Source organism: Xiphophorus hellerii, chromosome 8 (assembly GCF_003331165.1).
Source record: "Xiphophorus hellerii strain 12219 chromosome 8, Xiphophorus_hellerii-4.1, whole genome shotgun sequence".
NCBI lineage: Eukaryota > Metazoa > Chordata > Actinopteri > Cyprinodontiformes > Poeciliidae > Xiphophorus > Xiphophorus hellerii.
In genome coordinates, this window is record NC_045679.1 from 24,204,223 (window position 1) to 24,230,114 (window position 25,892).

The following is a 25,892-nucleotide window of genomic DNA, read 5'->3' on the forward strand; positions in this document are numbered from 1 at the left end:
AAGGAAGCAGGTTGGGTAGCCAGGCGTCTCTACTGGCACATGTAAGGAATCTGGATTGTGCGTGTGTGTTGGGAGTGTGCAAGCTGGCCGGTTTGTTACCTGACCACACAGACACCATCGATCTCCCTTTATGTCTGGGGTAATTGATGCTGATGGATGAACTCCTCTTTGTCTAACACAAGCGCAGGCAGGCCGGGCGAGCTTCCACGCGCGCAGGAAGTCCGTGCGCACGTGTGGCAACATCCAAAAGGAACAATTAAGACGTCTTTCTACTCTGTCCATGCACGTTTCCTGCCCTCGCTCAAACCGAAGCTTCGCCCCGCCGCGGTTTTCTTCTCCGATGAACCCCGCAAAGTTCTCTGAAAGACTCATTTTCCGAGCATTACGCCAAAGCAAAGCTGCTGATGGCCACACAAAAGCCATGTAAATGAGCTGTGAGAGGGGCCATCAGTCATAATGCCAGATGCGCTCGCCCTTTATTATTTATGGCCATAATTGGCCCATGTTTCCTCAGGCAATGACTGTGCCCTGATGGATCTGATGATGACTCCGCTCAGCCCGACTATTAGGGAGCAGTCTGAAGGCAGGCAGGCAGGAAGGGAGAGGGGACGCGGGTGGAGGGGTGGGTATCATTAAACAAGAATGGCCATGTTAAATGATGCGGCACAGCAGCTGAGCAGCACAAAATGAGATCCATCGAAACAAGATGGGAAGATTTACGAAAGCGCCGCTTTGCTGATTCAACCTGTTTCTGTGAGTTCAAGACGGAGATTTTCCCAGATGTCAACTTTTTGCTCGTTTACTGAGATTCAACAAATCTGAGTTTACGGACATTTCCATCGACTTGAGGATGTCACAATTTGGGAGCAATGAGATTGTAGATGATTTGCTTTGAGGCACCATAGACCTCACTGTTGCTTTGCAGCAAGAAGGTCCAGGGTTTGAATCCCAGTCTGGGCTCCAGAGTCAGCACACAGCTTCGGCTATTACTAGTGAACCAGCCTGAAATCTGGGTGTAGTGATGAACTCTGACCTAAACCTTCAGCGCCACATAAAGACAGTTACAAAGTCAGCCTTCTATCACCTGAAGAACATTTCCAGGATTAGAGGACTAATGTCTCAGCCAGATCTAGAGAAACTCATCCATGCGTTTGTCTTTAGTTGCATTTATTATTACATTTATCCTCCAGCTGCAGTTGATCCAGAACGCTGCTGCTCGCATTCTGACTAAAACCAGGAAGATGGAGAACATCACCCCAGTTCTAAAGCCCTTAATCTGGCTCCCTGCAGCTCAGAGAATAGACATTAAAATACTCTTGTCAGTCTATACATCACTGAACGGTTTAGCACCAAAATACATTAAAGACCTGCAGTGTGGATATCTGGGTAAACGCAAAGGATGTATGGGACCATAGAAATAGTCTGAGCCGACCCAACCCATGAACGTAAACTGGCATTTGTTGTATAATTGATCATTTATCAAGATAAATGTATTGTTGTCACAATAAATTCCAATCAGTGATGTTTAAAATCTCCCAAAACTATCTGTATTGTCGGGATTTTAATTTTTGCTATTTTCTCCACAGCTTGTTCAACGAAAGTATCGATGAATATAAGTAAATTGGAAAATATATAAAATATATCACTGTGTGCTGCTTAGTGATATAAATCACACTTTTTTGTGACTGGTGTCCTAAAGACACATATTACAAAATGGGAAAGTTTTTCAAGAGCAGTATTTGTGTTGGTGGGGATATGGTTGCTGTTTCATTCAGTCACAGTCATACAGTTATGTAGAAAAGTAATATTACATAGTTCTTATCACCACGGTTATCGTTATCACTGTTGTACCAGAAATGATCGTGATGAAACTTAAAAGTCCATATCGCCCACATGCCAAATAACCCCCAATACAAAAGTCCAATTTTACAGAAACCTCAGCTGATGGCTAAGTAAACTCTAGTCTGTGGCGGTTCTTGCAGAGCTGGTGCCCATGGCAAGCCCCTCCTTCAGCCGCACTCCAACCAATTACAATCCAAGCAATTATCGTTTTTTTTCCAGTAAAAGGCAGGTAACCTAGTTTTACAGTACTCAGCAGGAGGAAAAGCACAAGGAAAACTTACTCCACTGCACATGTATATGAGTGGTAGGGAGCTTGTACAGAGCACAACTGATATATAAGATATACTATATTTTCTAATTTTTGAGTGTCCCACCCCTTTCCCACACTGCCCTGGGCAACTGCCCATATCAAAAACCGTCACTGACTGGATCCATAAACCAAAGACCTCTGTTTGGCCTTCAACAAGAACAACTTCATCCGTCATTGAATTCTGATTTGAGCCTCCCAAGAAGAGTCAACGCCAGTTCTGCGAAGTCATGAAGAACAGCAGAGATATCGAGATCCGCCGCCATCAGCTTTGGATCTGGATGGTTAACTCAAGGACTGACAGATGCGGCTCGGATGTCCTTCAGCGGCCGCTCGTGGACGGACGGACGGAGACGTCTCTGGTTAATGACCTCCAGCAGGCTTGAGTGGAGTTTGTTTCCCAGACGGTGGAATTGTTTCACGTCACAACGTGTTGTCAGCCATCAGGAACGTGTTGAGGAGTCCAGTCAGTTGGCAGGTATGCCACCTGTTGGCAGGTCTGCTTCTCTCTTGTCTTGTACATGACATGTTGTCGTTGCAGGTGTAAAATATTTCAAACGCGAGACTCCCGACAGGTTTGGAGAATGCTGGAGTGTACAACTGATGATTGGGGTTTCCCCTACCGGTTTGTTTTTCCGGATATGCAAAGCTTTTTTTTTTGTTTTGTTTTCAGTGATGGCGTGCAGTGGGTTCTGACCTCTGAGTCGCCTGATGAGAGCAATGAGGATGCTGTACCTAGACGTGAGAATAGATTTGTATCAAGCATCCTGTCGACATTCCAGGGTGGGAGAAAGAAAAAGGCGCAACCGCTAATGTTTAGCCCGCTAAAATTAGCATTTTTTTAAGACTACATTTTAGTTTTTGTAACTCATTCTGCCCAACTCTGCCTCCTCCTCTCTCTCTCAGGCATTTGCCAGCACATCTTTCAGTCGGTGAAGGGCTTGTCGGTGCCAAAATGTGCACGCTTTTCCTTCCAGGAGAGGATTGATGCGTCTTCCATCGCTGTGACTGACAGGCTACACAAACAGCTAAGCGATCTGTCTGGGATCTGGGCCCCCCTGCGCAGGCAGAGGCTGTACTCACTCTGATGTCCTGGGGGCCTTGCGAGGGAAGAAGGGGGCCTTGAGCTGGCCCTGTGTGAGTGTGTGTGTGTTTTTTTATTTATTTAACGCCCACACCCCTCGTGTAAAGACTCGGTAGTGAGTGAGCTGCTATTCTGTGCTGTGCATCTAATTTGCTGTTCTGTGGCTCATGGTAATAACTTGTAATCTTAATTAATTCATGAACATTTGGGCACATTTTGGAAGCGTGTGATGTTTTCAGTGATGTATCACACAGTCTGGCTGCTTTACGATGTCCAGAAGGGAGGTAGGAGAGGCGGGGGAATCCAAATTCAGCCAATTTACAATATATTGAAGCAAACTTATATGAGCAATTTTATTCTGTAGTTACTCATTTCCAAATGTTGAAGAAACATGATCTTTTATTTGCTCTACTCTCTGCCTCTGCTTTGGTTTAGCTGTTAGTCAGAACTGTTGTTGGAGGAGCAGCAGTCTGCTGCCATCTGCTGGTAAGAAACCGTCCCTCCACCCGAATAACTGCTCAAAACTTCTTAGTCCAAAAGAGGGATTATTATCCTAAAGGCCAATGAAAAGAGACCACTACATAATTGTAATTTATGCAAATAAATATGACAAAGTATATATATATAGTAGAAATATAATGCATATATTCAGTATAAAACAAGTCTTATCTTTCAAAAGACAAAAACTAGTCGGTGTTTAAACATCGCCAAGAAATGGCCTTCCTCTAGTTTTACCAGTTTAAGTATACATTTTTTTATGCTTACACATATTTTACATATTGCAAAAAGTTTTTTAATTATACACACATATACATGTATTCATTTGAAATTTGTCTTTATGATGTCTTTTGTCTATTTGAATGTCATTTCTAAAGGAGTGTTTGTTTTTATACATAATTTGTGCAGATATAAAATCTGAATTTGGTTTAATAAAGGACATTTTATTTCACTGTGTATAAATATGTAGCTAATCTGATGGGGTTTTTTTTACATTTCTTTATTAATCCATTTTATGATTTATTTGAAATATTTTATGTTAATGAATATTTATTCAGCACTTTGTCCTTTTTGCAGATTTTGTTTTTAAAATGAAACATGTTTTGGCAGACACATGTAATGAAAATAAAACATTTTATATCAAATCAAATTAAAATGTTATTTAGATTAATAAAAGCACTATTGTGTTATAAAATGCAAAATTAAACAATAAACTTTCAAAATTTTAAATAGTAGTAGTAGCCTATGTAATTATGCTGTTACTATACTAACCATGAAACAATGAAACGACTCAGCTTTACTTTTTTTCGTTAGTAAATGTATGTTGCATTTGTGAAAGAAGGAATTCTCAACGCTGGATAAAGAAGTAAAACCAGGAACCATAACCTGCTTGGCAGTTTATTCTCCATACTTTGCATATATCAATACTAGGAAACGGATTTATGCGGAGGTTGCACGTTCCAGTTCTCGGCATGCGATTGCTACGGTTACAGTGGAAGGAAGATGGCGGCCGTTATACAACCACCTGAAGAACGTCGACACTCTTCGGGACTTTGGGCTGAGAGCCGTCCGACTTTCTGCGAGCTTTTTTCTCCGCCCCGCCCGCTTTCTCCTGGCACTCCGACTGGCCGCTCTGCTGGTGGCCGAATTCAAAGCTGATCCTGAGCTCTCCCATCTGACAGCGAGGCAGAACGTCGGGGATCCACTCGATCACGAAGGGGCTGGACTCCTGGTCCCCAGAACTCGGTCCTGTCGGGGAGCAAAACAAGCAAAGTAAAAAAAAAATTTATAAAAAATAAAAATAAAAAAATAGCAGAGCTACAACTTTTTTCTGTCAGGGGTTTTACAATAAAATGTAAAATCATTTTAAAAAAGGGAAACTGACGTACCGACTTTGAGGAAAGTGCGGTGCTCCATTGGTCGTATGGTCGGCGGACGCTCCGTCCTGTATCCGTGTAATGATTCTGGCTCAGGCGGCAGCTCAGGGAGGTGAAAGCGAGAGTAGGAGCCGTCCAGATTCTTCACAAAACTCTGAGTGACCTCCAGTGGCAGCTGGTGGTCCAAGTATTTGATCACAAAACCCAACAGACAGGTTGCACGTTATTGTTCACATTCGGAAATTTCATCCATGCACACAACGCTGGAGGGCAAAAACACGATCCCTTTACATGCCGTCCAGTGGAACAACTCTGTTAGCGAAATGAAATCTGGAGATGCAAGGCTTATTAATTTACCCCTGTGCGCCACAACAGGGGGGAAAATAACGCAGAAAAACCACTGAAGAAAAACTCAAAACCACTCCTGTTATTTTTTCTCGCTCCCTATGTCGGCTACGATACACCCGTTGCCAGAGCAACTGACCAACAGCTTACATTCAGGGGTATCAGGATTCAACTCCAAAAGGACAAACATTAACCCATATAAAGAACAGAACATTCAGTTGGTTACAATATTATGTCTTCAGGCTTGATTTCTATTTTGCGATTATTATTAATAGCAAAAATATTGTTGATCACCTGATCAGCTCAGTTAAACACCTGCTCTACTGATGATTTGTCAGAGAGTTGGTGTGTGGGTCGCCTTTTGTTTTCTAACTGAACTGAAACGCACCGAATTCTGCAGCACATCTGCATCTTATGGTTGTCATAGTCAAGCTAGCTTAACTGATTTACTTTCTTCTCCCTCGCTTTTTTTTAAAAATGAAAACTTTTTACTGACCTTGTTATATAGTTGTCATAGTGTTGACAATTAGTAGCAAAGCACGGTGTTCCTTTTTATTTTCTATATCTTACATTTAGGATTTAGCGCATTATATTGACAGCTAAAACCAGGGAGCTGGGGAAGGGATCTTGCACTTTTTATGTCACATTGCAATGTGTCTATAGCCTGGTCAAAACCAGCTCCAACACTTTGCCGCAAGGATGGGCTTTGAGATCTGATTTTATTCTTCAAGCCACAAAAACTCAACCTATAATGCTTGAGGCAAAATGTTTGCGATAACATAATATATTATCTGTTCCAGAAAGAGCTTATCTCCTTCCTGAGCCTCGGGATTTTTACCTCCGGAGTGTCGAAAATGTGTTTGACGTGCAGCAGATTGGTGAAGTGCCAGGTGTACTTGGAGAAAGAGCCCAGAGGAAGTCCGTCGCTCCTCACAAACGCTCATATCAGAAACGGAAGAAATGTGTTCACACAAGTTGAGCTTTTCTCAAATCTGAAGAGGGTTGTGGACATTTTTTGCTCAAACACTGACCTGTTGTGAGGTTGGGCAGTCTTCTCTTCTTAGATCCCAGCGACAGACGCTGCTGGAGGGCGTTGAAGAACTCCTGGGGGATGTGGTAGACCAACGGCTGGGGTTTCCCTGACAGCGAGAAACAAAATTAACGTTTAAAGTGATAAGCTAAAACCAAAAGTTTTGAAAAAGTGTAAGCTTTCATTTCTTTACTCCAAATAGATCATTTTGGCGCTATAGGTAAATTCTAGGCAGTAAAAATCCAACTTTCAGAAAAAAATATTTCTCTGTCGTAAGAAAAATAGCTTAAATTGCCTGTAGACTGCTTGCTTGCACTGCCCTCTAGTGGATAAAAGCGTGAACTACATAGGACTAAACCGGCAACGTACTGTAGATGTAAAGGAGAAACAAGTAAACAGTTATTTTCATACAATTTTGACATTGATGCCATGAATTATTGTTGATCGTGTTTATTTACTGTTAATTTTCAAAGCCTCAATGATCAGTGAGATTTTACGTGACAGATCAGTGCCGAGGCAACATTGTGACAAAGAAGGAAAACAACACGTTTTTAACAGAGCTGAAAAATGTGGCTGATCTGATGATCTCAAATCAAATTTGGTGCAGGTTTACTTCAGCCGTCAGCTAACTAGTAAATCCAGCTGAATCCAGCTGTTGTGTTATCTGCTAGAGAGCATTAGGGAACAAGCAGCACAGTGAAGGCTGCACATGTATCCCAAAATACATAACATAGACCGCACTGTTCAGACTACTAATTGTAAAAAGTAAAAATACATGAAGAATCTTCATTCTACTTCACAATCCTACTTCTTCTTTCTGCTGGCCTATCACACAACCTCTGATAAATATGTTGAAGTTCATGGTTGTAAAGGTCAAACTTAACCAAATTCAATACACAGTCCTCCAGCTAGGGGCGTGGGCTTAAAGTTTTATCACAATATCTTTTGGTACTAATGTGATAACAATTAAAGTGACAATACAAACCTTTTATCACTTATTTTTAGATAACTGTATGGCTTTGACTTTATGACATAGAAAACACTGCCCACATATAACAAATATAAATTCTGCTCTTGAAAAAAATTGTAATGTGCTTCTTTAGGACAACAGTCACAGAAAGAAGTTTGATTTGTTTTTTGATCACTACAGTAACTGGATTTAATCATATTCTCAACTGTACTGATATTTATTGAGAATCCCAATGAAAAACAGTGGAGAAAATAGTCAAATTTACAACACGGACCGTTTGGGGTTTTGTTTTTGTTTACCGGAACGTATCTTGACAATGATAACTCAAAATTCTTATCACGATAAATGATAAGCGATACGATAACTAGCTCCAACGTTCAGTTGGGTCGCTAAATGTGAAAGAACTTTTATGCTAAGGTTACCGTCAAACTGGTAATGCATCGTCTGATGGATCCTCTCGGTCACGCTGGCTAGCCACTGCTGGAAGCCCATCGTCACTGAGAGCTCGTCCACAACCTGAGCGCTGCCTGAGGAGAACCCCACACAGTTCACTGGAAACGTTTCATCAGCTTCCGGTCGACCGTCACATGTGCAACACAGTCTCTCCGGACGAGCGGAGAGAATTAAAGAGATGAACGGCAAAGAGTAAGACGAAGACAGGCAGCAAAAGAAAGGGGAAAAAAGAAAGGCTCAGAGGTGAGACAGGCAGCACCTGCAGCCTTCAGGCCACCAGCAGTTTTCCTCTGACCGGCTTTCCTCAGAGCGGAGGCCGGGGCGGCTTCTTTCCCCGCCGCTGGGAGGAGCGTCGCAGTGATGGAGGTAAAGAAAACAGGTGGAGGAATACAGAAAGAGAAGGCAGCACAGTGGTGAAGGTTCAGACCGACGTTAATAAGGGAGAGCGAAGCGTTTTGTGCGAGATCAGGAAGCGTTCGGAGCGGCTACCGGAGGCAGGCTCGTCCAGACGCTGCTTCTTCACTTTGTGGGGGGAGTTGTTGGGTTGGGCCTGCGGTGCGGGTTTATCACCGGCAGCGTTCTGCTGCACGACTGAGGAGGAAACACAAAACACTTTGAAAATCAGCTGGAATTTTATCTCTGGCTCTTTTGAATCTTTACATTACAACAGCACCTAAGCCTTTCGCAATAACCAGCTCATTGAATAATAAATTAAAATGAGGTCAATATTTTCCACTCTGATGAATAAAATGTTTTAAAGGGAAATTTTGCTTAAAGACGTCGTATTCTGTTTAATTTATGGTTTTTATTTCCCTTTTATTGATTTTTTTTTGTTATTTAAAATATCTTCCAGTTCCAGTGTTAAATATTCCTTACAAAATCAAAGTTTATTGATCTTTGAGAGAGCAAACTTGCATTATTATGCCAGTATCAATGTATTTCTTGAAAATGGTCTCAAAAAACACAATATCACCGTGTATCGCAATACTTTCTGGGACAAAACGTATGTTTTGAGTTGTGTGTTATTTTTATTTTTGTTTTGGTTGTCATGTTTTATTCTGGATATTTAAAATGTCTTCCAGTGCCAATGTGGGATGAGCTGTACAAAAGCAAACTTTATTAGTTTTTGAAAAGGCAAATATGCATTATTATGCCATTATCAATATATTACCGGTACTTGAAAATCGTCTCAAATCGACCGTGTTATTGTTTATCGCAATAATTTCTGGGGGAATTTATCGTCCAGCAAAAGTTGTCATAGTGACAGTATTAATCGCATTTAATCAGCTCTGACTTGAAACATGTGACACTCAGATTATTGATATGATGCTTATCGGATCAACACTAAATATGGATTTTTACATTTATACATCTCTGATCATTTTATTCTGTTTGTAAAAGTATAGAATGAGAATTTTGAGTCATTTGTATGATATTATGGCTAAAAAAAGGTCCAGTTTTGAACCCCACACAGGTCTGTAGAAAACGCTAAGAAAGTTCCAATGCCACAAATCCAGCAGACCCTGTTTATTTGTTCTGAGCATCTAAATGTGGTCTCTGCAACTGAGCAAGTTTGAGATGTGGCAATTAAAAGATGAAATGTAAGATTTTACATAAATCACTGAAGAATCCTATTTATTCTGTAGAATTTTAGGTAACAATAAGGAAATAAAATCTGCAAACACTTTCAAAACAGGCCACAAAGTTTTCTTCTCTCCATACTTATCCTGACCTGAAGAATGGTTGACGAAAGCCGCAAACTCTGCGGCCAGCTTCTCGTTGCTCGAGAAGGCGCACACGCAGGCGTAGAAGTGAAGGCAGAGCTGGGAGGCGGCCGGGAGAGAGCCAGCTCCGTCCGCGCCATGTTTCATCCTTCCCGCGCTGAGCTGGCAGCTGCAGTGAAACGCGCTCCTGTTGTTCTTCTGCGTTTCCACCTGGGCCACGGTCAGGTGCAGCAGGCCCAGCGGATGCTGCGAGTCCGTGTGGCACTTCACCACCAGGGTGTCTTTAGAAACCCGCTGCACCAGAGGCCCCGGGGACTCCGTGGCCAGCCGCCAGAGCTCCTCCCTGGCCTGGACGGAAGCCTGTAAGGCCTCCAGGACGGAGCTCTTGAAGGTGAGCGGCTTGGCGCGGCTCCGGCAGTCTATGGCCTGCTTGATGTGGACGCAGAGGCTGTCGGAGGACGGCTCCGTCGTCGCCGAGTTTGGCTCGCGCTTGCTTGACCTCTCGCCCTGCCTGCACGAGGGCAGGAAGCAGCGGCCCAGGTTGATGCGCGTGAGCAGGGTGGCTCCATCCCCGGTCGCTATGGCCGTGTCCGTGGGAACCAGCTCCACGAAGCCCCACTGCGTGGTTCCTCTTCCTCTGTGGCACACCGAAAACACCTGCGCGCCTCCGCCTCCTGCTTCCTGCTCCTTCCCGAAACTCTCCTCCTCGCTGTCGGTTATCACCCTCACCACCTCCACCGCGCCTTTCTTGCCGCTTTTACAGCCCGCCGAGGCGTCTCTGAGGGTCACGCCGCAGGCTTTGTTCTTGCAGCTGAGCCCACGGGTGCCGTTGTAGACCCCGCATTGAGGGCACTTGCGGATGCCCCGCAGGGTGGCCCTACCCAGGTTGGAGAGAAAGGCGGGAGTTGTGGCCGTGGACCTCCTGCTTTCTCGCTGCTTTGCAGCTAAGCTGGACCGGGTGGCGGGAGTCTGAGGGGAGGCCGATGAGGGGGTCACGATAACTTCACTGTCCATTTCAAGGGTTTAGCACGAAGACTTCCGGTAACCAAGCCTCGAAAAAGCGAGAGAAAAAACTTTCTTTAAATATTGAGAAAATAATTAAATAGGACTATAATGTTATATTAGCCGGTTCCACTTTAAAGCTACAAGCCAAACTACAAGTGTCCCAATACAACTTTTTCACTTCCGATACGATACTGATATTGCAGCTTTGAGTCATGGCCAATACCGATATTGAGCCAATATGATATCAGGACGTATCATGGGCAAATTTATTACTTATTTGGTAGTGTGGAATGTTACAAAAGGCTTGATCTAGTGATAATACCCAGGGAACAATACTCAACAATTGCTATGAGAACAACTGCCCACTTTATTGTCAAGCAATGGGTCTGTGTGTGGAACATAAGTGCTGCTGAATAGAAATGCTGGAGCAGAGTGCGTCTATCAGCGTCCTCATATCAGAGGTTTTAGATGTAGGTCGATATAATCCAATACAAATTTTTTGGTTGGTATTGGACCAATTTCCAATATCAATATCAGATAAGGACCTCCCCTAAACCAAATATTTTTCTAAAATCAAACCCACCTTAGCTAGTTTGTCACCTCAAAAACAAAATGTTTCACATTATTTTGCTGCAAAGCTGTATTTAATCAGCGATTTGTTAGGTGCACAAATAAAAAATAAGCTCAAACATATTTGATTTAATTCTGGCCCTAATCTTATGCTACAATAATGAAATCCCTCTTCACCCTCAGCTTTCTAGCAGAACGTTTTGGGACAAAACTGACATTGCGAACGGTCCATGATTTCATCCATTTTGAAAGCTCCATCTGAAGAAAAGCAACCAAGAAGAGCGATTCTAGTCTTCTTTGCCAAACTTACCTTTTATCATAGTTTGGTGTCGAGGTGGAGCATAAAAAGTTTAACTTCTTGCATCTCAAGAGCTTTTGAATCTATATAAAAATGTAGCAAAACTCTCCTCTGCCATAGTATTCACCAATTCAAGTTGATTCCATTCGAGTACCTCTTGTGATGTCATCAAGCATGACAGAGAAAAGTTTTAATCTCAACTGTTCCTTTTAAAAACTTAGTACCATCAACAAATCATTAAATGGCGATGCATAATTCATTGTCCAGCTGCGTTTTTTCTGGGGCTCTGAAGAGTTAGTGGGGGGTAAAAAACCCATACACCACTGCATGCCATCTTTAATACTAAACGTAATAAAATAACACTGCCTCAATAATCTTACATCAGTTCAAATGTTTCCAAGTGCTTCAAATGTAACAAGCATGTGCATAATTGCTACACAGAGCCTTTTGTAACCATACAGTCCATCTAGCCTATTTCTCTATGAATATTTTTAAAACAAATGCTCGAACTACCTCTAATCCGCCTCTGTTTGGTCAAATTCTGCTTCACTCTGGCCTCCTAAATCGTCTCGACCGTCGCCATTCCTCCTTACATCCAGATACCCGCATTGCGCCTGTAACGGACCTCCCCATTGGCTGGCGGATATCACGTGGAGGACAGACAGAGGACGTGCGCTTCGGAAGCGAGGAATCACGGTATCTGTAGTTGATTTTCAACCGCGAGCAGGATAGCCGAGCTCCCGGACCTTATGCGTTTTTCTTTTCACTAATATTCTGTTTTGTTATACGTTTCTTAAAGTCACGTCCATAGACGGTTTCCAACTTTCTTCATGAGTCGAAGAAAGAAGAGAAAATGCTGAAACCTACCCTGCAGTATGAAAATGGTAGTAAACATTCAACTTTTAGCCAACCTGATCACATAACACAGTTTTATTTATTTAATATCTCTAATGACTAATATTGTATTCTAAAATGAGCTGGTCCAATATTTAGTAAGACATTTTCTGTATTAAAAATGTAAATTATTCTGCCCATGCAATCACTCCTCTGACAATTAACATACGGTATTAACCTGGTTGTAGATTTTTTTTTTTTTTTTTGGACAGAACATTTAAAAGTTTATTCTACGGTCACTTACTAAACAAAATTAAGCCAAATTGGGGAGGGGAAAAAATCAGCTAGGGGTCGTCAAGCTAATGCTATTGATTAACTGATCACCAGCTACAGTAATCAAGTCATTTAAAGTACAGTTGTGTTCGAAATAATAGCAGTGCCTCAACAGCAGCAAGAAAATCACTGGTTTTATTAACATTTCAAACTCTATACCCCAGATAAGTTTCTGGGGGGTAAAATAAAGGTATAGAAAACCAACAAACCCAACAGGACAGCCATGCATACTGTGGATTCTGTGAAATTGAATGATTAACTGAAAAGGGTGTGTTCAAAAAAATAGCAGTGGTGAGTCCAATTAGAGAGGGCATCAATTAGGGAGGGTATTCTGGGAAAAAAGGGTGTTAACAGGTGATCCGTATTTAAGGATCAAGACAACTGGCATGCTGGCTGTGCATTTCTCCTGAAAAAACAATGAAAATGGGTCGTTCCAGACACTGTTCTGAAGATGAGCGTTTCCTAATAAAAAAATTGATTAAAGAAGGGAAAACATACAAAGAGGTGCAGAAAATCATTGGCTGTTCAGCTAAAATGATCTCAAATGCCCTGAAATGGGAGCATAAAACTGAAAAACGAGGAAGAAAAAGAAAGACAACCCCTCGAATGGACAGAAGAATAGCCAAACTGGCGAAGACTCAGCCAATGATGGGATCCAAGAGGATCAAGCAAGACCTTCAGTTGACAGTGAGTACTGTGACAATCAGAAGACGTCTTACTGAGGTTAACCTTCCAGCAAGAAGCCCCCGCAAAGTCCCACTGCTGAGAAAAAGACATGTGCAGAAGCGTTTACAATTTGCCAAAGAGCACATTGACTGGCCTGAAAAGAAATGGCATAATATCTTGTGGACAGATGAAAGCAAGATTGTTCTTTTTGGGTCTAAGGGTCACAGGCAGTATGTCAGACGCCCTGCAAACACAGAATTCAAGCCACAGTACTCACTGAAGACCATTAAGCATGGTGGTGCAAGCATCATGATATGGGGATGTTTTTCATACTATGGTGTTGGTCCGATTCACCGCATACAAGGGATCATGGATCAGTTCCAGTACATCAGGATCCTGGAAGAGGTCATGCTGCCATATGCTGAGGAGGAAATGCCTTTGAGGTGGACCTTTCAACAGGATAATGACCCCAAACACACCAGCAAGCGAGCAAAAGCATGGTTCCAGATGAACAAGATTCAACTGATGGAGTGGCCAGCACAATCCCCGGACCTTAATCCCATCGAAAACTTGTGGGCTGACATAAAAAGTGCAGTGCATGAGGCAAAACCAAGAAACGCTGAGGAATTGTGGAATACAGTGCAATTATCCTGGGCTGCAATACCTGTGGAACGATGCCAGAAGTTGGTTGACTCCATGCACCACAGATGTGTAGCAGTCATCGGAAACCGTGGTTTTGCAACAAAATATTAGTTTAGGATACTCAGCTAGGTTCACTTATCAAGAATTTCTTTGTTTGTACAGTACATTTTTGAGTTTCCAAGGAAAGATGGCAACACTGCTATTCTTTTGAACATGCCATTTCTTACTTTATTTGAAATATTATTATTATCATTTAAGTTTTGATGACTTTGCGCAATTGTTTTGCTTTGGAATAGAATGTACTGTGTCCCCAATGTATCTGTGTTCATTAAAGTACAATTTCTTTGAAGAATTTTGACATTTACTCATTTTTCTAAAGGCACTGCTATTATTTCGAACACAACTGTATGTTTTTCACTTGGCTAACAAAAAAGATTTTTTTTTTTTTTTTTAGCAAGGACCTTAATTAACCAGTGGTTACTGTTATGTACTGTCACATTTCTAAACCCCTAATGCCACAAATCTAAAGGATGAAAAATTGACTGCTGGAAAACATTTGAGACACCCCAGCAAATTAATCATGAGGCCAAATAGTGAATTAGGCCTCGCTTACAGAAGTATGAAAAGGAGAAAACCTCCCCTCTGAGAAAAACAGACTTAAATGCCTTTAGTTTGCAAACTCACATCTGATGGAACCAAGACACTTCTTGAACATTGTGATTTGTACACGAGGCTAGAGAAGTTTGGTGAAACAGCACATCGTCACAAACATCTCAAATCGGCTGTCAGGCATGGAGGTGGAGGTGTGATGGTCTGGGCTTGTTTAGCAGTCACATACAGCCACTGTGGGCCATTTATTCTGCTGTATAATGAAATATCTTAGAATCTGTTGACAGCTGAAAGTGGATGCAGCAGAACAAAAAAAAATTGGGGAGAAAATATGACTTTTAAGACTCAGTCAAACAAAATGAGCTAAAACTATTTCTGACGTAGGTTTTTAAACAGAATGAATCATATGGTGTGAAAAAAAAAGCATCCTTTGATTCAGAATAATCATCTTAAAGCACTTTGACTAAAATTCCAGAGACCAAAGCCTACCTCTGAACAGTTTCTTCTTCTTCACTCCAAAAAACCCTTTAAACAATGAAACAAAAATCTCGTTTTTCATAAGATGAGGAGAGTTCACCAAAACAGCTCGGGGCACCAAGAAGATCTGCAACAGCTGTCACTATATGATGAAGTTTCCATTTAAGTCTGGAAAACTTTTCAGTGGCCACTTAAAACCGCTATAAGCCTAAAAAAAATAAAAATAAAACAGTACATCTGACGATTCAACCCTCAATTGTACAGTTGAAAAACATTTTTCAAGCATTGTTTTCAGGAAAACTAGCGGCAAATTACAAACAACCGCTCGAGTTCATCAAGTTGTTTCCAAAGATGAGAAGTAAACGGTGTAAATGTGAGCTGTTATAAACACCAGCTTCTGTTTTTTTTGGGTTTTTTAAATGGGACAAAGCAAAAACACAAATCATGTCACTGATGTATGAACAGAACTCGTCTTCTCAAAAACGTAGGCTGAAAACATTCATAGGCACTGCCTACTCTCTTATTTTTATTCATTTTTTTTGGTCAAATAAAAAGTAACTTAACTTGATAAGGCAACAAAAATGGATTTTCCAATTCTACGGACACGACTGTAGACAAGCTGCGAAAGTCTCAAGCGCTAGAAGTAGGTTTCGGAATCTATAAAAACAATCACTACAATGGTGTAAAACAATAATTTAAATTATAAAGTTGTTGTTTTTTTTCCCTTTCTTTAAGTTTAATCTAAAGACTTCCGCATTACATAGCAATGCCACTTGTCCTCCAATCTGCTGGACGAGTGAAATGTTGCTCTGCTCCTACCAGCACTGGACAGAGGTGCTACCTTCAAACGGGCGCCGGGATCGGTTTCCCCCAACCAGGAGCAAGCACGCATTCTCATTGAACATGTCTTTATACAGCTTTAGTACAATTAAACAGACTGTTTGGCTATTTACATGTAACAGGCTTCCAAATAAAAACCGCAGAAAAAGTGGAATGCAAAAAAAAAAAAAAAAGAAAGAAAGAAAATTTAGAGTACTTCAAATTTTGTGGAAGGATAACTAAGTTTTGTGCAATCTTTGTCTGCCTGTACGCAAGATAAGAGTGGCAGTAATCCCTGCAATTGCTTAGAGATATATACGAATTTTAAAAAAAAAAATAAATCGGCTCGACAGCCGCTTAATGATGTCCAAACGTAAAAAGGATCTCGCGTGTACATGATTTGATGGCGTCGCCTCAACGTTTCCTCAGTCCTGAAACGAAACACAAAAGGCGAAAGCTCTTTATACAATGTCAGCATTTAACGTTGTCCGGAAATAAAAAATAAAATAAAAAATCTTTCTCAAGCAGTTTTGTAGCAAACCACTCCTCCGTCACAATAATAAAAAAAAAAAAGATACAATGGCATAGACCCTTCTGGGTTTTCGGGGGGTTGGGGGGTAGATGACAGCGATGTAGTCTTGGTGAGTAAAAGCATCAGTTCATGCACACACACACACACACAAACACACACACTTCTTTATCCACAGATGAGTTCCTCTCTCTGTTCCGTCCGTTTAGGTCCGGTCCAGCTCCGGTCCAGGATATGGCATGAAGAAGCTCTGGCGTTTGTTTTGCAACTTTTTGTTGTGACCAGTTTCCTTCCCAACCTGCTGACCTCCACGATTCATTAGAATAAACTAGAGCACACCCTGAGAACTCACTCGGGACTGCTGCGTCACTACGGCAACGAGCGGACAGTGGGTTTAGGTCGGCGGCGCTTTAACGGAGAGAAAAAGGAACAGCTCTTTGTCGGTATGTGGAGTGGCTGATACTGTAGGTTACCGAACGCCGCGCTGCCTTCCCCTCTATGGATGATTGTTAAATAGTGATATAAAATTCTGCCCTTGATTTTTGGCTTTCAGGGGCTGAGGACATAGAAAGGTTTGCTTTAATTCATGTAACACTTGTTTTCTTTCAACTAAACTCTCTCTGCTAGAAATATAATAAACAGATAAATGTTAAGTTTGCATTTGGCCATGAACACACCAAACAATAAAAACCGGCGGGGCAGAGGGGGGTCCAGGAATGCAATGTGCATTAGCGGTGGCTTTATCAGTGTTTAATGTGTATATAGTCATGTTTCAACCTAATGATGTGGGCAGAGGGTGAGGCTTTGGGCTGGTTTAAAAAAATAGAAGAAAAAAAAAAGAAAATGGCAAACCAGCTTCACTAGGAGTAATTTTTGTGGTGCGACAGTCAGAGAATGTCTGGTGCGCTCCTTCCTTCCCCCAGCAGAGTGTAATCCTGGTGTCCTTGGCCGCTAAGAGAGGAGGTGGGAGGGTCTGTGATCAGTGGGTGGGGTATCCAGTGGTGCTCATGCCTGCCTGGTTGGTTAGCATTGTCCCGTTGACTCCCTGCCCAGGCTCCACCATGCCCCCGTTGCTCACGGCGCCCAAGCCCGTCCATCCAGCTCCAGCATGTAAATGACTAAAACAGGACACAAAAATTATAAACGGGGGTTGAACGTTTTTACTAGAAATAAACCAAAAGTCACAGAAATGTGGGTTTCCTTCCGCAGAGCAAAGCAGTGTTGCAGCACAACAGACTGAAAACACTCTGGCACTTTAGAGGCATAAAAACTAGAGATCAAACACACATTAAGTGTTAATTATGGACAAGAAAGCCAATCTGATGCTTTTATTTTGAAGGAAAAGTCTATCCACCAAAAACAACAACAAAAACTGTAAAATCCAAAGTTTTTATTGGTAACTTTTAGAGGGCAACTAATAAGTTAAAAGCCTTAATAGTTGCCCTCTCTCTCTGTAAGCTGTGAGGCTAAGAGGTCGAGCCAAGTTAGCTGGAATCTCTCCTTGGTAAAATTAGCAGCGCCCGAACTTGGAGTACGCCCAGACATTCTTCATTACAGTACTGGAGTATCACAAGGTACTACGTCTTCAAAAAGCCACAGCAGAACAAGACGTAGGTGGCTTCTTTTTTTTTTTTAACATTTTTTACATAACCACTGTCACTTTAAGGAGTCTAAACTATTAGACTTTTGCAGTGAATTTCATGTTTAAACAAACAGAAATTAAGTAATTAAGTAAGTAAACTTTATTTAGATAGCACCTTTTGCAGGTGGAAAACCACAAAGTGCTTTGCCAAATACAAGACATAAAACCACACAAGATGAAACAGAATACATGTGGCATAAAACATGAACAATGTGTTTTCAGCTGCTTTTTAAAGGCAGTCAGTGTAGCTTCTTCTGAGCAGGTTATTTTGATCGTCAAAAGGCTTCCACTCACTTGTAGCCCTGCTGATCCCAGGCCTGTCCGTAGACGCCGTAGCTTGGCACCTGCCATCCGTTGGGCACGTACTGACTGATCTGTTGCGTGTTGCTGTACCACTGGCCCCACTGGTTGTAGGGTTGGGCTGCAAAGCTCAGTGTGTTCTGCTGAAATACAGATAGATTGTTTGAGGAGAAAAATAAAATCAGAACTAACAGAAGTTGTGTTGTTTGTTGTTTTTTTTAAAAGAGAAAATAAAGATTGGTCCTACCTGTGCCATCTGTACCTGCTGTATGGGGCCCTGTACAATGTCTGCTGTTTCTTTCCCCCAGTAGCACTTTACAATGTTGCCCTCTATGGAGGTACCGTTTACAGAAACTATGGCATGAGCTGCGGCCTCGTGGGAGTTAAACCTGTGCAGAGAAAAGAACTGAGACATTGATGTACTACCTGATATGAAGTTATCCTGTAAAGTTCATCTGACAAGGAGATCATCCTCTGCCTAAGACAGGTGCATCTAAAATTAGGGATACACCGATCCACTTTTTTCACTTCTGAGGTTTTGTATCGCCTGATACAGATCCGATACAGAAAAACAGACATAAATGTACTGAATTAAAACTTGATTTGATAACTCTGCACCAGTATAGCGCACTTAAATACACCATTGGCTACACAAGCTTCGTAAAAACAGCTTTCATTTGTTCAGTCGATGAAATTCGGATTATAACAGTCAGTGTAAAATAAAGAAAGAATCCGACAAAAACAATAAGTTGACTAGCTTGGTCAAACAGGTAAAAACAAAGTGGATCAAATTGTTCAGAAACAGCAATTAGGAATCCTACATATAATGTAAAATAAATAAAGAATTAAGTCGCTCAGAGTACAAAGCAAAGAATTAGACTAAATAGATCTGCCCTTATGTATCAAGCATATTGTTTTGGACACCTGATCTGATTTTTTTTTTTACATATCGGGACTGATACAGATATTAATATCGGATCGGCTCTTCTCTATTTAAAAATCAGTTTACCTCACAAAGGAGTAGCCTTTTTCTGGGAAAACACGGATCTCCATTATTTGGCCAAAAGGTGAGAAGGTCTGTCTCATTATTTGCTCTGTGAAATAAAATAAAATAAAATAAAGTTTTTAAATTGTGCTTCCAAGACTTCACCACGGTGTCATTAAACAGTTGCTCACCTGTGAGACCTTGTGTGACTCCTCCACAGTAGACTGTGCAGTTACTGAGGCTGGACTGATTTAACACCTCATCGAAAGAGAGCTGTTTGGTACTGGCTGCTAAAACATACATTTAAAAAATGGAGGAAAACATGACAAATACGAAATACTAAGTTTTTGTTTTTTTACGAAATACAAATACTAAGCTAGAAAATAAAGACCAACGAAAATGCAGCGGCGTCTTATTTACACGGAATCCTACCGACGACAAATGTGAATCACCGCAAGCTTACTTTCATTTGTCGTTTTAGGAGCCGGCTTCCTCGTGGCCCAGTTGGTCCTTATCTGCCGTCCTCCTAGCCACTGGCCCCCCATTTGCTGGATGGCGTTCTCTGCATCCTAAACACGCAGAGAGAGTTTAAAAAAAGAAACACTGATCGCACATTACAGCTGGAACTCAGAGCCAGCAGACAGATCAGTGAAGACACACTCACCCATTTGTTGAAGAAGGAGACAAAACCATAGCCTTTAGATTTACCTGTGGCCATGTCTTTCACAACGCGACAGTCCCTGCATGTAAACACATTCACACACAGCTTGATGAAACAGTTCAATAATAATAATAATAATGTGTGTTTTACATTAGAAGATGTTCAGAGGTGTTAGGAAGTGCTGATAGATTGAAAATGGAGCAGATGAGCATGTGCAGTGCTGAGGAGAAACTTACGATATTTTTCCAAAAGGAGCAAAAGCTGCTTTTATGTCATCTGTGGTGATTTCTGGACTAAGGTCTCCAACAAAAACATGGAAGTGGCCTGGAAACATAAGAAAAGCACAGATTTTTAGAAAATAAAACTGAACATTGTAAAAAAAATACTTATTGGAATATGGCCTAGGATATAAAAATATTTAAGTTAACATCTCACATATGAACTACACAAATCTCTTGATAGAAAAATTCAACTTTAAACAGCACCATGTATAGTGTTTTGTAAATCATAACCGTTGAACCTTATGGAGTTTTGTCACCTTTTGCATAAAAACGGAAATTCTAGGTGGGTGTGTGTAAATCTATGTTTTTTCCCCCCCAGATACACAAATGTGCAAGTCTGTGTATAAATGATTAATTGCGAGCGTCGTCGCATGAGTTACTTACTGCTTGTGTCTTTCTTCTGGCTCGTTGGGGTCGTGGCCCAGTTGACCTTCACCTCCTGCAAGAGACACAAGATGCAAAGAGCGGGGGAAGACGAAAACGTGAGACGAGAGGCGCGCTCCAAGAAGAAAAGAGGGTTGCTGTTCTCTGATTAGGGGGTGGGGGGAGTCACACAACCAGCTTTACTTTTGGTTTTATTTTGTGATTGAGAACTGTTGATAAGGTCGGCCTCAGAAAAGCCACAGAAATGCTTATAAAACCACCAACACAAACCAATTATCCATGGTTGTCTTAATTTTACACATAGCCTGCATCAATTAAGACATTGCTATACAGTGGAGTACATAAAGGGATATTAAAGACTTGTTCAGGCTAGTAATTTGGAGTAAAACTGTAGGAAGTAAGGTCCAAATAACAAGGGACTTACAAACAAGTGATTTTTACGAACTTGTTATACTCCTCAAATGGTCCTTCAATACCTGTTGAGGATAAAATATTTTCAACTCAATTTATTTTCCTTAAGAATTGCGCTTATGTGGATTCTACGTGAAATAAGGTTGCAAAGAACACACAGCATTAAAGATGTAAAGGGGGGAGGGGGGAGGCACAGAAGAGCATCAATTAAAATCAGGTCAAAGAAAGTTACATGTCGCATAAGAACACAGCAGGGCCACATTTAATTCAGTTAATCCAGAAACACAGACAGAATGGAGAATGAAGAGACAAAGAGGACTGTATTCATATTATATTCATTAACATGTTCCGTTGTACAAAAGAACACAACACGTGTTAACGTAACCTTAATAGTACAAATGCAGAGAAATCAGCTGGTTACCGGGCGATCTTCAGTTTGATTAGCCCCGATCAGTGATTGGACGACTAAAAGCTCAATCAGTGAACATAGCAAGCTAAGCGCTACCAAGCTACTGCAAACACTCTTTGTGCCAACGCTATGACCGAGTGAAGAAAAAAAAAAATGTGAGAAGCTATTTTAAAGAAAATTGTGGTTTCTGTTACATAGAGTCTGCAGTTGTGAATGAGAGAGCAAGACTTTAACCATTAAAAAAGGTACAAATGTTAAGAGTAAAGATCCACCTTTGCTGTAACATGTAAAAAATGGATTCAAGGATGTTTTGGAAATTTAAGGAGTTCAGAGAAAGATCTAAAATGCTTAAGATTGTTCAAGATTTTTAAAATTTAATCTCTGTAGTTGTGCTGCAGAGGGACATTATGACCACTTTACCTCACTTCTTCTTCTATTATTCTCCTATTTGGATTATTTGCTTTTATTTCGACTGTAAACTTTACGTTTTCTCAGTTTTTTCTCTCTCCATAGATGTTAAATCTGGTCTGGCGTTCTGTTTTGGCTGTGGTAACCTGCCAACAATAGATGTTCGCATCAAGCCGGTTCTGTTGGAGGTTTCCTCCTGTTAAATGGGAGTCTTTCCTCTCCACAGTCGCTACACGCTTGCTTTGCAGGAGAGATTACTGTAGTCAACGACAAAGATCGTCTGGCGTCGCTACACCAAGCCCAGGAAGAGTGAATGCTGGATTTAACTAGGGATTGAACTTTTTAAAACTAATATGAATAATAATAACCTGAACTTGATGCATCGTTTGGTAGCTGGATCAATTGGAGTGTATTAGATTGAAGGGTTTTTTTTGTAAAGTTCCCTGAGATGACATGTTGTGTATTAGTTATATATAAATAAACTGAACTGAAATTTGTAAATCATTTTACAAACAACCTTAACTCTGCTTAAGGAAGTATGGAAAATATTCTGAATGCTGTTATTGTACCTTGTTATATTATAGTTGTTATAGAGAAAATTGAATTGGGTAAAATTAGCACTGGTAGGTAAAAAAAACCCCAAAAAAACCTAAAATTTGAAACATCTACATCACAAATAACTAAATAACTGAAATGAATATCAACCAATCATAAACCAGGCATTCAGGCTCACTATGTTGATAATACAATTAGTGAAGCTTGTTGAGTGGAGCTCATCAACGTTTCAGAAGGCGAACTGGTGCTACAGTAAAAAACAACAACAAATTCTTTATGGTATTTATATTTACAATTAACCAAGAGCATGAAATAATTACAAGTTATGAGTTTTTTCATGTCAACATTTTTGATCCACTGGCTACATTTTTAGCCAACAGAAACCCTGACGATGGCTTTCAGCTCTGTCAAGCTTGGTAACGTAAAGCAAGTATTCATGTGACAAAGTCTTCCAACTATTTAACTTGAAACTCCTAAACAGAAGATAGGTGGGTGTTGACATGAGCAGAATGGACATTATTAAGTTTTATTACAGAGTTACAGAGGTGAGGTGTTGGGTTATAAAAGGTGAGAGGATGAAGTTGAGGAACAAAAGAGTAGTTCATTCTTAATTTGATTGTGAGAAGTTAAACGTTACATTTCTAGTGATATTTAAAGATGCAAGCAGCAAGAATTCATTTGGAAGAAGATTAAGCCCAGAAAGCAAAATACATCAATCAATATATCAATGTTAGGATGGGAAAATGATCAAAATCAGAAAGAAAACTTTCGCATCAACATGCGATGCAAATGTAGGCTTTCCTATTTCTGACTTTTTTTTTTTTTTCTTGACTTCTTTGTCTGCACACAGTCTGAATACTGTCCTGCAATAAGTTAGCTCCAATGAATTCTACATGATACACATTAAGACATTACAGTCTGCACTTTATCTGCAACATAAAATCACAAATATCAGAAGACTAGCTGATGGAAGTAAAAAAAAAAAAAAGAAAATCACTGGTGTGCATATTTTATATGAAAAAACAACAAAAACAGGAAAGTTCTCAACACAGAACTCAAAACGTGACTAAAATTCTCTAAGCAACGCTTTCAAGATTTTTGAAACATTAGAAGAAATTATTAAAGTAGCACTCCCAAACTCAGACATTTTGTACACAAGGGAATAAAATTTTAAAATAAAATTTAAAAAAAATCAATAACATGAAGCAGAGCAGGAAAACAGGAAGTAAGCCGTATTTTAACGAGTTGTTTGTTTATAACCTTGCCCACCCGGCCTCGCCCTCGGCGGCTCGCTAAGGAGATATGATAGCTTACCTTACCCAGTATTTTCCGACCATTCATGGCTGCGATTGTAGCAGTGGCGTGTCTATGCTCATAGAACTCCACAAAGCAGTATGGATCGTGACCTGCTGTCTGGAGTGGACAAAAGACACAGACTCAACAAATGTGCTCTGAATCAGACAATAAAAATGGGAGGCCACATAATTAGCGCTCCGCTGGAAAAAAAAAAAAAAAAAGCGTAGCATCACAAACAGCAGATCGGGTCAGTCGAAGTAAATAACGCCACCAGCGAGACGAAATGCAACAAAGTGAACTCACATCTACTATCATTTTGCAGCTTTTACAAGGCCCAATCTGGCTGAACAATTCCAAGATGAGGGCCTCTGTCACGTCCCTGGACAGGTTCCCCACATACCTGCACACGCAAACACAAACAGCACCAAGAGAACATGAGTGACTGTTCACGATGATGGCAAACAGAGCCGTTGTAAGTGAGGTGGCAGGAAGCGCACACGCGTGTTTTGTCTGGAGCTAAATGTAGATGGAGAAGGATTGGAAAGACATAAGACACAAAAAGCCGTTTAAAAGAAACTTTATTTTGAAAATGAGCTTTTTCAGCCATTTAGCATCTTTTCGCTTTTTTTCCTTTTTATTGCAAACTTTTAAGGCTACATCCCTCCTTCAGGATGTTTTATTAAACCGGCGTTGGCGGTGAGCTGCTCTTAGCGATTACCAGGAAGGCTGAACATGCCAAGCTCTGGTTTGATTGTGTTGAGATTTTAATCTCCGTCCGACTTGGAACGAGCCGGACTTGGAAGATTTTCGGAAAAAGTTGAGGCGAGGATTTACAAGAGGAGTGGGGTAAAATGTTAAAAATGATGTTTTGGTCAGTTTATAAATTACACTATAGTGGTATAAATCCCCCTCTGCTAACACGCCTCAAGAATCTGTGTTCACTAAGAAACATAGGATAGAAAGTCTTGACCCACTTATTCCCATTGCATTATGTAGGAATTCAAAATTTCAATCTGCTGGCAGCAAGATCCTAACACCCAATAGGTCAGGGCGTCTGAAAATCCCTGATAAATATTAACCCAATTCATTTTTAAGATATGGTGTTAAGTACATATATTCATATAAAATGCAGGAAAATTGTAAAATACGAAAATACTTTCGGTGATGTAGTCATAAGACTTAGTTGATGCTAAAAGTAAAGAAATGTGATTTTAAAGAATAAATTCCAAATAAAACTAAAATTCTTAGCTACCAAGAGGCAAAAAAAAATGCTTATTTTTCCAATTTAAAAAAAATTAGTACACATATATATACATCATCAATAAACACTTAAGAAAAAGACAAAATGCATTTAAGATTGCATGTCTAGGTGGTTTATTGTGTTGAATAGTGAATGCTAAAGTAGCACAGGCATTAGGGATGATGTTATAAAACTGCTGGCCTGCACAATGACCAACAACATCAATGTACCGTTTGTTCGGGAGTGAATGACACAAAATAGTACAGCTTAACCCACCTTCACTTACAACAGGATTTAACTAATGGTTTCCGTTGCAATTATTATTTTTTTCTCTCCAAAAGCGCAAAAGAAAAACGCGCTTCTATCGTACTCGAAGGAAGAAGCTTGATCCAATCGGTATTTTTAGGATTTTTCTGGAAGTAGCTAGCTTAGTTATGTGGCTAGCATTAAATGTTTCGACTACACCAATTGTAAACCTCTCATAAAATATGCTATTGCCATTGAGATAATAGCTAGACAGTTCCAGCTTGTAAAACTAATTCTCGTTCAAACCCCGGTATTATGAGACGTTTCTATTTACATGTACCGCTCAATGTTGTGTGACGAACACAAGCGGCTAGCTAAGAGCAACGCAGTCATACACTTACAGGGTTTTCGGCTGCTCGTCGTCCATTCTGTCTCACTTAGTGGCCGAAAACAAGTCGCGACCTTGTGAGCAAATCCACGACGGTCACAGTCAGCTGTCGGCGACACAGTCCGGATACTTTAACACGAGATGTAGAGGGTTTTGACACCGTTGTTAGCTTCGGAGTGAACAATGGGCTGCCGACAAAGATGGCGGAGCGACCGGGGGCCGAGTCCAAACTCGCATGCGCGACAGTTGCAATATTTTAAAAGATATTTTCATGT

The 25,892-nt window shown here is 40.8% G+C and overlaps 2 protein-coding genes across 7 annotated transcripts; both read right to left on the reverse strand.

The window, feature by feature from the left end:
- Window positions 1-4,589: 4,589 nt before the first annotated feature.
- Window positions 4,590-12,153, reverse strand: c8h2orf42 (chromosome 8 C2orf42 homolog). Of its 4 annotated transcripts, none has more exons than XM_032569261.1 (9): window positions 12,016-12,153; window positions 9,638-10,680; window positions 8,395-8,496; window positions 8,165-8,245; window positions 7,875-7,979; window positions 6,484-6,591; window positions 6,291-6,391; window positions 5,120-5,282; window positions 4,590-4,979 (listed from the first exon to the last, which is right to left on the reverse strand). In XM_032569261.1, the coding sequence occupies exons 2-9, from the start codon at window positions 10,641-10,643 to the stop codon at window positions 4,744-4,746; spliced, it is 1,902 nt and encodes a 633-aa protein (XP_032425152.1). In that variant the 5' UTR covers window positions 10,644-10,680; window positions 12,016-12,153; the 3' UTR covers window positions 4,590-4,743. The 4 variants fall into 4 exon arrangements, with proteins under 4 accessions (XP_032425152.1, XP_032425150.1, XP_032425151.1 ...); XM_032569259.1 differs by having other exon boundaries at window positions 7,875-8,021; XM_032569260.1 differs by lacking the exon at window positions 12,016-12,153 and adding an exon at window positions 11,515-12,009 and having other exon boundaries at window positions 7,875-8,021.
- Window positions 12,154-15,121: 2,968 nt separating this feature from the next.
- Window positions 15,122-25,839, reverse strand: LOC116723999 (nucleolysin TIA-1-like). Of its 3 annotated transcripts, none has more exons than XM_032569266.1 (12): window positions 25,631-25,839; window positions 24,047-24,143; window positions 23,762-23,860; window positions 20,665-20,719; window positions 20,236-20,323; window positions 20,003-20,078; window positions 19,802-19,907; window positions 19,530-19,625; window positions 19,363-19,447; window positions 18,601-18,742; window positions 18,348-18,496; window positions 15,122-17,529 (listed from the first exon to the last, which is right to left on the reverse strand). In XM_032569266.1, the coding sequence occupies exons 1-12, from the start codon at window positions 25,654-25,656 to the stop codon at window positions 17,391-17,393; spliced, it is 1,158 nt and encodes a 385-aa protein (XP_032425157.1). In that variant the 5' UTR covers window positions 25,657-25,839; the 3' UTR covers window positions 15,122-17,390. The 3 variants fall into 3 exon arrangements, with proteins under 3 accessions (XP_032425157.1, XP_032425156.1, XP_032425154.1); XM_032569265.1 differs by having other exon boundaries at window positions 18,348-18,493; window positions 19,530-19,628; XM_032569263.1 differs by having other exon boundaries at window positions 19,530-19,628.
- Window positions 25,840-25,892: the final 53 nt, after the last annotated feature.

Coding starts and splice junctions, on each gene's coding strand:
- c8h2orf42 (XM_032569259.1), bottom strand. CDS start 10,643: ATGGACAGTGAAGTTATCGTGACCCCCTCATCGGCCTCCCCTCAGACT. Junction 8,497..9,637: donor TTTCGTCAACCATTCTTCAG/GTCAGGATAAGT, acceptor TTTCCTCCTCAG/TCGTGCAGCAGAACGCTGCC. Junction 8,246..8,394: donor TCTGGACGAGCCTGCCTCCG/GTAGCCGCTCCG, acceptor CGCTCCTCCCAG/CGGCGGGGAAAGAAGCCGCC.
- LOC116723999 (XM_032569263.1), bottom strand. CDS start 25,656: ATGGACGACGAGCAGCCGAAAACCCT. Junction 20,324..20,664: donor CCAGAAGAAAGACACAAGCA/GTAAGTAACTCA, acceptor TTATGTTTCCAG/GCCACTTCCATGTTTTTGTT. Junction 19,448..19,529: donor AGTCACACAAGGTCTCACAG/GTGAGCAACTGT, acceptor TTTATTTCACAG/AGCAAATAATGAGACAGACC.